The 12,305-nt window shown below is 36.9% G+C and overlaps 1 protein-coding gene across 1 annotated transcript; it reads right to left on the bottom strand.

Annotated features, from left to right (window-relative positions):
• Positions 1–7,889: 7,889 nt before the first annotated feature.
• Positions 7,890–11,252, bottom strand: LOC122075873 (cyclic dof factor 2-like). The gene is made up of 2 exons (XM_042641065.1): positions 10,754–11,252; positions 7,890–9,669 (listed from the first exon to the last, which is right to left on the bottom strand). The coding sequence occupies exons 1-2, from the start codon at positions 10,988–10,990 to the stop codon at positions 8,344–8,346; spliced, it is 1,563 nt and encodes a 520-aa protein (XP_042496999.1). The 5' UTR covers positions 10,991–11,252; the 3' UTR covers positions 7,890–8,343.
• Between the last annotated feature and the right edge of the window lie 1,053 nt (positions 11,253–12,305).

Here is a 12,305-nt window from a genome sequence, read left to right as displayed (position 1 = left end):
GAGGACATTTTCGACCTTCAACTAGAGGAAAATTTTCTGCAGTGGCCTTCCACACATGGGTCTAAGATTTAGAACCAGGCACTGGATCAATCTCCATTTCTTCACTACTTTTTTCAGAATTGGAAAAGTAGGGATCTGCATACAGCTGATTCTGATTCAAATCAACCGGTTCTGATTTTTAAAACCATGGTTTCACGTTATCACTTATTGTGGGAAGTTCTGATTTTTTATTTTCAATATCCAAGAGGGAGAAAGATTTCAAAATGTTTGCAGCTCAGACTAAAGTGCAAACCAGGGAAACATTACAAAGAGTTCATAATGTGCAGAGATTAAGAGTGTGAGAAGTGAGGCAGAGGAAGCTAAACTGAAATGGAAAAATTAGACAGGGAACTTCCCAATATGATGTTTGGGTGAAATTTTCAAATTCCAACTTGGAATTAAAACAAGAAAAGACCTCTGGGCATCAGGGCTGAATTCACCATTGGTGATTTATAAAGTCATATCCAAGATCAAACCAGAATTGAAACAAGTGAAGTCTAAATAACAGTTAGATATAACAAATAAACATGTTAAAGGAAGGTACAGTATTAGAAGACTTTATTTTTTGCCTGAAATTAACCAGAACCTTGTGGAGGAGCAGGGGAAGGAGGGTTAGTCACATCTCCATTTTTTGGGTTTGTGTTCGCCTTTGGATCCGAGTAGTCCATCACTTCTATCATCGCCCTTCCCTGAAATTGATAAGATATCAGAATTTCAGATAGTTTTCCTTTCACAGAACTCTAAGAAAAAAAAAAAAAAAACTCCACCTGGTGCAGCAGAAGAGATTCTTTCTCCAAAATCCTTACATTTCTCCCAGTCCCTGCAAATTGAAACGAAACCAACATGTTACAAGAAAGAATTAAACATAAAATTAAGAAACTAGAAACAAAAAACCCAGATAGGTTTGATAAGAAACAAAATGAAAACCTTGAGAGATTAGGAGAGACAGAACAGCTATAATAAGCACTAGAGTGAGACAGTAGAAGCGACCCATCATTTCCTTTTTTGCTTCGGATCTGTTCTCTCAGAGAGTATTTATACGAGACTCTCTCTTTCTCCCCGTTGCCAAATTAAGATAAAAAATCATCTTTGAGTCCAAAAACCGCTCTTCTTTGGTTCTACAAATTTGGCTTCTTTCTTTTAGGATCGAAAAGATACTCTGTTTTTTTCTAATGTGAATCATCTGTTTGATTAATTGTCTTTGGTATAATCGAACCCCAATAAGTCAGCTCTTCGAAGTTAGAACTTGAATTATATAGTGTTGATTATCTTCTTTCCTTAGATCTATTCATATATAATTAATTTTAACTGATAAAATTATGCAACAAAACAGGGGAAGAAATAAGAAGAAAAAAAAGGAGGGCATCGCTGCTACTACTCTCCCTAAATGTAATTTAGAAAATTAACAATCTGGGCAATATGGTTTTTGTCAATTCCTGTTTATTCTTTTGATGAAACTAAGGTATGATGCAATCAAAAAATGCCCAGATCAGTTGGGATGTAAGGTAGCTGGTTCAACCAAGAAGAAATTTAAATCCATTGGTTAGAATTAAATTTATTTCATTTCTAAGAAAAAAATAGAATAAAAATTAATCCAGGTTTTATTGGATCCGATTCTCATCACTTTTCTCGTTCCTCATTGGTCTCCATTAGTCAAAACATTATAAAATATGAGACAGAGAGAGCTGTCAAGAATAACCAGTAGAGAGAGAGAGAGAGAGAGAGAGAGAGACCTCGGTTTCCTAAATCAACCCATTAAGATATGTATATTGAGTATTCAACTGGGGATAACCATTTCGTGCAAACCCCACAAGATGAAATCTGCAGCTTTGGATAGCCAAAATGATTGGATGCTCACTTGCACACTTGCACTGCATGTGCTGTAAACTAGGATATGTTAATTTCCTTGGGAAGTGGTTGCACGAAGAAGTAAGAATATAAAAATTAAAAATTCACTTGTAAATTGAAGGTGCACTTCGTAGAAGTTACTTGTTCTTGTTTGACTTTTGTCAATTATATTCGTATAGTCAACAAAAATATAGAAATGAAGTCAAAGTTAACATAATTCATCAAATCTTAAGTCATAGCTGATACCGTAAATGCACCTCATGTATTCATACCCTCTTAAATAAAAGGGTGCAACTCGGATATGGATCTTCTCTGATACCCTAAAGCGCATTGGATGATTGGCAACACCAGGACATGCACTTCAGCCGTTGGATGAATAGTGATTGTACTAGCGCACTTGAGAGGATCTGATTCCATGCAACTCTTCCTTTTTCTAGTTTTAATCAACAATTTGACCAATTATATATGGATGTGAACTCCTCTATGACTATCATTTGGATTCAAACTTGTTTAGTAGTTCTCTTTGTCTCTCTAACTCTATGAGACATATCAGAAACCACTGTGAGCTGAATGGGAGCCCACTTAAAACCATTTTGGGAAACTTGCACGATCCCTTAGTTGGGCCTATGATAAAATTTGAATGGGCTTGACCACCACATAAGACCATTCATTCTATGGGGGATGAGCCCAAAGCCCATTTCATTGAAGAAGATCCGTAAGGATTACTTTAATAGGTTTGTCTGGAAATATACGAATTCATATTTTTTTCACCATGACTCGTGTATCATGTCATTGCTTATCGCCCTACTTCTATTTATCTAGATGTGATCCAATCGAGTTCAAGTGCTTGAAGAGCGTATCTCTAAACAAATATGATTGCTTCGATAAAATATTCTCTTCATCAGACCTCTATGTTGTTTAAGGAATCTAGTTATTTTTGAGTTATAATTGATGGAAATTTTAAATCCCATCTTGACTTCAGAACCGAATGTGAGTTTTTCTCCTAGTCTTGCAAGTTAAAGGTCCTCGTCATTCAAATATTCATGAAATTTAATTCATAGATGATGACAAATGGTTTATAAAGCTTTTTCTCTAGGAAAAATTCATCGAGATGAATAGATTAGACGAGCTTATCAAGTGTAGTTTACAAATTTTCAAGATAACTCTAACTATTGGACATATAGGTTTAAGAATGGATTAATCACATGTCAAATTTTATGACCTCATTCAATAAAACACCTTCAATTTTTGGTTTGCATCCTTCTATTTTTCCACCTTGAAATCCTTGAACTTTGGAAGTTTTATTTTGCCCTTGTGACTTCTCTATCTGGGCTAGAAAACATTCCTTAAAATGTAACCTGATGCGATTTAACTAAAGAAGGAGATTTTTCAGATGTGACTCACCTACCTCTCTTTCTTTCCCTATATGATTCTTGTTCATTGTGTTTCAAGAAAACTCGATCTTACATTGATGAGAAAACATATGAAGATCAATGATAGTCGCATGGAAATAGATGTTGCCGTGTTAGTAGCTATGCTACTCTTAGACGCTAGTCATTCCTAGCCTATTTATACCTTTTTCTTTTTTCCATTATATGAGATTGCTTGCTCCTTACCAAAAAAAAAAAAGAGAGATTGCTTGCCCATCTATAAAGCATCCACTTGAGGTATTAAAGTTGGGTTGTAATAATTGATGTCCTTTCCCTTGATTTTTCTTTTCATTGGATTTTCAAAGCATTACTCTGCCGCATTTTAAATTTTTTTTTGCCGACATAACACTGAATCTTGTTTAGCAAAAAGAAAATAATAATAATAATAATAATAATAGTATTATTATTAATTTATAATTATATTATGAAAAGAGAGGTTAGAAGGCTACAATACGGGCAAGACGGGGTGTTGGGTCACATTTATTATTAATTACTGATCTATTATTACTATAAATCAAGAAGGTAAGGTGGGGTGGGGTGGAAATAGAGAGTTGAACCTCCGTACTCCTGTGAATGTACGTTAGAGTTCAATTATCTAATTGTTTGTCACTAAGTTAGAAGTTCATCCTTGTGTCTACTTGTTTGAAAGAGTTTAAGAAGTCGTTGTAAATTGCTTACTTTCAAAAGGTTAAATAATTAGGCAAACCTTACCTAAAAAAAACAAAAAAAGGTAAAAAATTATTAAAAGTAAAAAATAATAATATTAAAAAAGGCAAGGGTTCTCTGAGCTTATTATGTATTGTACATTTAGACACATTAAATATTTTATTTATTTTTTCTTTCTCTAAAATAAAATAATTAAAGTCTTTGGGCATACAATATGCTATAGGCTCAAAGACGTCTACTTTTCCTTATATAAATGATGGAGAGATCCACCAGGTACATGAAGTTATGGCTGATTATTTCTCTCTCCAAAGTTAGAATTCTCTCTCATTTCTTAGAAGAAATCTTCTTACTTGAAAGTGTCTCCAGAGTTTGCACCTTTTTATCTCTCTTCTTTATCCTGTAAAATAACTTTTCTTTGCCCTCATAGATAAAATAAAAAAGATGTTAATTAGGTATCATGTAGATGTAGATATAAGAGCCACGCTCCGAAAGAAAGAACAAGTTCCCCTTAATTAATTTTCAATTGAAAATTTCAAACAACATTGTTTTACACATTGAGATGAAAGCAAATTTTTTTTTCCTAAAAATTAGTAGGTATTTAAATGTGCAGAGTGGAGCACAATTGTGATTTTTTACTCCCATTAGGCATACCTTGGGCCACTGATATGGGGGTTTTAGTATTTTTCACTGTTTTCAATGAAAGTTGAATGGTTTTCATTCAACCCCATTATGATTCGATCCATTGATCAGTATGAACCCATGGGACTAGTCAAGTCGAAGGTTTGGAACCCATCATTAGTAAAAAATAATAATAATAATAATAAAATAATAATAATAAATAAAATAAAATAAAATAAATAGTGGTTTTCAACTCATGCAAGTGTTCATCATATGGGTAACTCCCCTGACTAAGGTTTAATGCCACTTTGTTGCTATCCAGTATGCGGTGGGCCCACTGGAAGGGATATTTTTAAAATGGCAAACTGACAAAAGTTTATACCATTTGCTCGTTTTCTTTTTGGACGGTTCAATCAAAATTAAGTTTATCATCTTGATAACCTTTTAGGCCCATAAACTTATACGTTATCTTTGCCATCTGGGCCATTTCTTTTGGAGGACAAATGAAGAAGTTGGGAAGCTCTTAATAACCTTTTCCTATCCTATCCACAAGAAAGTGAAAGTACCGCCAACATTTTTGTTCAGGGAAATAATATTTTTAAAGAAAAAAAAATGTTAATCAATCGCACATTTTATGTTCAGACACAGATTGCGTGAAAAGACCATCTTGCACCCATGTGATCGAGTCTTTGTTTGTTCTCCTATTGACATGTATATTAACGCAAATCTATTAATATTATCTTGCCCTATATATATATATATATATTTTTTTTTTTTTCTTAAAAATGGTAAATGTTTTTAAGAAGAGGGTTCTCTTGGTGAGCGATAGGTGCAAAAAGTTAGATGGTGGAATTTTAACAGATGCTGAGATCCTATTTCATGTTAAGTTTCAGCCCAACTAGGATTGTCCAAGTGAAAAGATAAGTTTTGAAATTCCCAACAACAGAAAGTAAAACTAATTAAAAATATTTGATAGTTGAAAATACAAGGAGAAAATGGGATCTGACTCCTTTACTATGCAATATAAGTGGTAATATAGATCCAATGCTTTAGAGCGTCTTGACACAGAATCCATTACATGGGCATGTGTCTTGAGGCACTCTAAGTTGTTGGATCTGCACTGCTGCCTCTATTACGTAATATAAAAGAAGATTTATGACTTTATTTGAAGCTGAAATTTCACCTAAGGCCAATGGTCGGAACTCGAAACTAGATGTACAGTGAAAAGATTCTATCCTACAATCTGAAGAATCTCCTTTGAAAAAAAAAAAACCAAAACATCCGTATTTTCCCAACCATCAAGGCTTTCCTAGAATTTGTTGGGACTTCAATGGACCAGTCCAAACCTAGTCCACAAAAACCTTGAAAAGGCGTTGACGAAGACTAATACGGGTAACACTTGGAAGAATGTGGAGCGTTAAAGCCTATCAACCTAGTAGGATGTCTCGTGTTCAAGTCTCTTAGTTCTCTCACCTTCCCTCCTCACCTCAACCCCATAGAATAGGATAGTGTACGTGGTAGGACAATTAAGCATGATAGCAAAATAGCATATGAGAGCAGTAATTACTTCCCACGTGGAGAGTCTAGATCCATATAAGTTATAGTGGTTTGTCATCACTTAGAAGTGGAGATCGTAGAAAGCAGACTGTCTTCAGTAATTTGTTTGGAAACTTTATGTTGCTTTTTTCCCTTACAGGTTCATAGGTGCATAGGGGTGACAGTGGCCAAACCTATGACTTAGAACAAAGACATGAGAGGAGAAGCATGAAAGTATGAATGATTGTTTCATAGGACAAACCATCTCTGTAGTAAATGGCTTTTCATTAACGTACACCACACCAGGGAACTAGAACCACATGAATTGGGAAAATTACATTTTATGAAAATGCCATTCATATAAGGTCACAGTCAAGGTGTAGTGAGTGGCTATAACATTAACAGGTTGCTGCCTCTTGCAGTGAACAAACTCAGATTGCTGAAAGTTTGAATTGGGAAGGGAAAAGTTAAGGAAAACAACAAAAGATGGAAATGGGAAGGGAAAAGTTAGTGAAGGAAACAACAAAAGAAGGAAAGGAACAGAGGACAGCAGAAGGTTTCATGGGCTCATGTGCTTGGTTCCCTGATACTCAAATCTTCCTATACAATCAATGTGGGCTCTCACTGTCATGAGATGCCACAAAATATCTAAGAGGTTCACCCTATTTCAACTTTGAGATCAAATACCTTTTTTCATTTACAGAATGCATAGTCTTCAAGTAGATTTCATCACACAATAGTTAACAAAAAATAGCCATTCTTTTAATTTAGAAATGATAAAGTAAACTTTGGTGTGCTTGTCACTAAATGTGGATCATCTGTCCATTGTACAATTTTTAATTAATCTCCAAACAGTGTTAATGGATGTCCATTTGGCTTAGATCACCTCCACCATCACCACCCCCCCCCCCCCACCCCCACTAAGAAAGAAAAAAGAAAAGGGAAAAATAAATGGAAGGTGTTGACCATTACCTACAATTATGATAGAGCAATATAAACTTTTTGATTCTTATTCGTTTTTTAACAGAAAAGATGAAGTGAGAGAAGTTTCTGATTTGTTATTCCAACCCAACTGAAAAAAGGAGATGAAAAAAAAAAAGGGAAAAGAGAGAATAATTATATATATATATATATATATATATCTGCTTTCTTCCTTTTGGTAATAGTTGTTTGGATTGTGAGGTTCTTGAATATGCAAGACGCTTGGCTTTTTGTGATAGGAATTCAAGTCTATCTGCAGAGAAGTGCCTACAAAAACATTTTCTACTCTTTAGTATATGCCGTCTCAATCTCTATTTCCACACCCCAATACCAATATTAGTTCAAGCAGAGCTGTAAGGCATGGCTTCAACGACCTTGGCCTCATCACCTATATAAAATGCATTTTTGATATTTACAACCAATTACAGAATTCAATCTGTTTCACTTGATTTTGATTTTGTTGAGTTCTAAATCTGCCGCTGTCTACCTATCTCCTTTGGATGTTAAGCCCCAAGGTGTGCTATGGTTGAGGCAGCTGGAACCTAGCATCTCAATGCGTGATTGATCATAAGTTGATACAATTTAGCATCAAAACATGGCTCATTGCTACTTCCACCTCTCGTCGAATTGGAAATCCCATCAGTAATATATGGAATGAAAGAAGGTAATTTGAAAGTTCATTCTTTTCAGAAATGGAGAACTTGTTGTATCAATTTATGACACAAGATAATGGCATTTCTAGCAAAAAGAGCTAAACAAAAACCCATACAATGCTCAAATATGAGTATGAAGAACTTCATTGGATTTACAAACTTGTTTTAGTACATCTAGGTCTTTTGCTCCTTTGCTCTGCTCTGCTCTATCTAACTATATCATCATAACTGGATATATACAAGTAGATGCTACACCACCTCAACAACCATCTATGTAAAAAGAGGTCCTACTCATACTTTCATAAATAACAAACAATGAAGAAAAAAATACCGAGAAAACCAGAGGAAAAAGAAGAACAAGTCATTTGTTTTTGAGCTATTCCAGGATATCTCCTTTCTGGGAAACCAGAAAGATTCTCCTCTGGCTCTGTCTCAATTGGATTGCTCTGCCAATTGCTACAACGAAGCCGGTGCAACATTGCTCATGGCAAAGGTATGTGCGAGTTGGTTCCATCGTGCATTCACCACCTCAGTGAAACATCTTCGCAACAACAGGCTTTTCATTGGCATCATTATGAGCTCTCATGGAAGTTGAGTGACCGACACAATGCTGCAGGATTGGCTTGCAGTACACGAGAGGTTTCAGCCACGTGATTCTTTTCATCACCCTTTGATTTGAAGGCCTCGAAGAGCCCTCCTCCACTGATTGAATCCTCCTTGTCATTCTTAATTCCCAGGGTAGCCCATATGGAGCTCCTGGCAGCTTCCCCGGGATCATCGATCCTCAATGTCTTTGGAATCCAAAGGCATCTCTCTGAATCATCCTGTTTTACGGGATTTTCTTGCTCTGAATTACTTGGATTAAGCATATAACCATCTCTTGAATGCTTTCCCAAGGTAGGAGAGTTAGGACCAGAGCCTGGAGCTCCAGGACTTTGAGAAGACGATGGTGGGGGGAACCAAGGGACGTTCCAGGCGCCTGGGACAGCACAACCCCAATAGGTTGCTGGGGGGTAGAACGATACAGGAAAGCTTGGAGGGCAGAAACCAGGCGGGGGAGCCCCTGGAAAGCTTGGGGGCACTGCGGTACTCCATTGAGTTGAGTTCCATGGATATGACCAGGGAGCCCCTGGAAAGCATGGTATCTGAGGAGGAAAACTATGACAATTCTGCATCATTGCATCTTGCAAACTGACCATGCTTCCCTCCTCTGTAGTGTTTGAAGCTGCAACAGAAGATCCACAGGAGTGGTCATCACCGTTTTCTCCCCCTCCACAAGAAACTGAAATTCTCTGTTCTGAGGGTCTATGAAATCCATTACTTGTGCAATTCTGCATTGTTTTCTCTGCAAGTTTCAACACAGAAGCCATCGATTCACAAAGTGATGTATCAGAGCCAAAGGTGAGTACAGTGGCATTGGGTTTCAATGGGTGGTGTATTCCATCCAGTGCATCTGATCGAGACGTTTGGAGGGCCTCAGAGACATTAATGTGCCGGTAATGTGAAGCAGAGCTCTTGCTCTTGCGACGACCAGCACCCACAGGCACATTTCTCATGGTCCCACCAGCTGTCCAGTATCTCTGGCAGTTCTTGCAGAAATGCCTGGGCTGGTTGACATTATAATTGTTATAGTAACAGAACTTGGTGTCCATGCTATTACAGCGGGGGCATGGAAGGATCTTGTCTGGCTTCTTCAGTGTCTTATCTTGTGAATTATTTGTATCAGCCTGTTCCTCTTCAGTCTTGGAAGCATTTGGAATTGCAGTTTCTTCGTCAACAGAGGGTGTTCTAGGGTTCTCATTAGTTCCTGACAATGTAGCTGGATTTTTCAATTGGTCGGAACTTGAAGGAGTTGCATCATCTTCTTTATTTTCAATGGGTTTCTCTTCCAATATATCCTGATATTCCAAACCATATTTTGAGTAAGAAACAGGAATAATAACATGCCTAGCTTTAGTAGTAACAGAGGGAAACTAATATGCTTCAAATTTATGCACGAATCTACTACCGTCCTTAATAATTAATGTAGCATATGTTTTTTGTGCTGCTTTACATACAAAAAGGGCTTATCTGAGGACTTCCCACGAGATCATCATACTACTTTTTACACTGAATCGGCTTCACTAGAAGTAATATAAGAGGAAAGGATGAAGAAGTCGGCAAGAGTTTTCATTACTTTATTAATAATAGAAATGTTATGAAGCATCACATAAAAGTGTTTTTTTTTTTTTAGATGTTTTTCATTGAGAGTCAGATAACAGTGAAAAAAGTAGTAGTAGAAAAGCTTGATGAAGCAGTAAATAAGAGAAAACCCCAAATATGATTGAGGGGAAAACAGAACTGAAACCAGGAACTGTTGGAAGAAAAGTTCGTTTTATCCAAAATTATCTTATCTTGAGACCCTATGATTTGCTGTGAAAAGTTAGAAAACAAATAAAACAAACGAATCTTGAACAATATTTAAGATGGTTTGGGACAATCGAACTGAGTTTTCAGGGAAGTAAACCCTAGAACTTTCACATATATCTCTAGAATTTCTCCAGTCACTGAACTAATACAGAAATCGTCAATCCAGCAGGACAACCTGAAAATTTTGAAGAGTTAACAGTTGTAACTAAGAGCAAAGTCACAACTTGTTCATGAAATAATACCAACTGGAGCTACTCCCCTTGTGAAATTTAGAATACACAAACCCAGAATACAAATGTATATTTACTTTGAGTAAAGCAGGTTAAGGGTTACTCCTTTTTAAGCAGAGCGAAGCCTAAAACACTGAAAAGAAGCAATCGAAAACAAAAACAACCGCCAAAAATCCTAAACAAGGAGGGCTCAGAATACCTTAAAAAACCACATCCATCAGTAAAATTTGAAAAGAAAGAACAGAAACCGAGAGAAAACAAGATGGAACCAGTATTGATCTGTTCTCTGACATAGGGGTTCTAGATTTGCAAGAGTGTAAGTAAAACTGTGCATTCTCAATACCTTCTCTTGTTGTTGTTGTTGATCTTCTTCTACTTTGTTCGACTTCTTGTTGTCGGAAGAAGTGGTCGAAGGAAGATCTTGATCGATGTTGGCTTCATGTGGAAAAGGGAAAGTAACAGGAACAGCATCAGTAGCAGAGCCTGAATCGCCGGAAATAGCAGGAGTATCTTCGTCGTGGGCAGTGAGAGGGATTGTTTTCCCAAATAGCTTAATCGCCGGGTCTTTAGCTTCCGACATTTCTGTTCTCTAGAAAAGAACGAAAAGACGCGAGGGAGAAGTCCAGGCGGCAAGGGCCGACGAAGAAGGAGACAGTTGATGAGGTGATAATGGGGTGTGTTTGGGTCTCAGGTGTCGTCGTTTGGTTTAGAGGGGCGGGCGGGGGCAACTCTGACTTGGGAGTTGAGGGAGGGGATGATGGCGTCGTCGTCGTCTTCGGTTGGGCTCAGTAGTTTTAACGAAGCTGTGGACGCCATGTCAGCGAGAAGGATGATTCTCAGCCACAAGTTCTTGTGGCCTTGCTGACTTCATTTCTTTGATTCCCATTGCAAAGAAAGTGGGCGTCCGGATGCACTCTTCGTCCAAGTCAGCATATCCCCTCCCGATTAATCGCTTCTTCTACTCCCCAGCTACTCTCTCTCTCTCTACTTCAACTCGTTTTTAGTCTTTTCCCCCTTGCCCTTTTGGAAGCACAGGTTTGGTTTTGCGTGGTGGTTGTAACTTGTCGAAGGAAACCCAGCATGGCCCACAAACAGTTATCTCTGTTGGATATTTATCCTTCTCCAATTCTAGGTGCAACCGGCCAATTTTAGGTTGGTATAGGATACGGGTGTCAAAACTTAGAGCGAATCGGTAAAATCGATTGGATTGGATCAAGTTGAAGTCTTATTTAATTGGTTTAGGTTCGAGATATTATGACCTCAAAATCAAATCAAAATCGGTACAAAACTTAAAACCAAAACTCAGAAATAGAATCACGTTTTTGCATGCATTGTAAACTAAATACAAACTGGGCCAAAATCGAAATCAATTTGATTACAAACTTTATAAGAAACTGAAGCCAACCTAAAATTGAAATCAAATCAAAACTGATTTTTCCTTATTGTTTTGGTTTCGCTTTCACCACTCCCCTCATTGTAATGGGCTCAATATGGATCAAAATCGAACTGAATTAATCGATTGACACCCCTAGTTTAGGATATCTTAGGTTCTAGCACAAGATCATGTCAACACAATTATGCATAGTCTTATTTTTGTTCTCAGACATCAAATATTTTTTCTACATATATATACCTATCACACTATTACATATTCTTTTCTTTTTTTCGGTAAAGTATCTTTCTATTCCCTCATGCTCGTGGTAAATGATCAACCCTCTCATAACACCCGTCCTCTCACTAGGAAACCATGTATATTCCAACTTCTTTCTTATCAGGTACCCCTTCTTATTTGAAAACCATATATATACCAAAATTTTCATTAAAAAAAAAATGTCCTATTCATCTCTAGACTATATAATTTTATCTCAAAAGAAACTAAAACCTCTCGATCTCTC

This window comes from Macadamia integrifolia, chromosome 4 (genome assembly GCF_013358625.1).
Source record: "Macadamia integrifolia cultivar HAES 741 chromosome 4, SCU_Mint_v3, whole genome shotgun sequence".
Lineage (NCBI taxonomy): Eukaryota > Viridiplantae > Streptophyta > Magnoliopsida > Proteales > Proteaceae > Macadamia > Macadamia integrifolia.
Note: the sequence above shows the minus strand (reverse complement) of the source record. Positions and strands in the feature narration are given on the sequence as shown.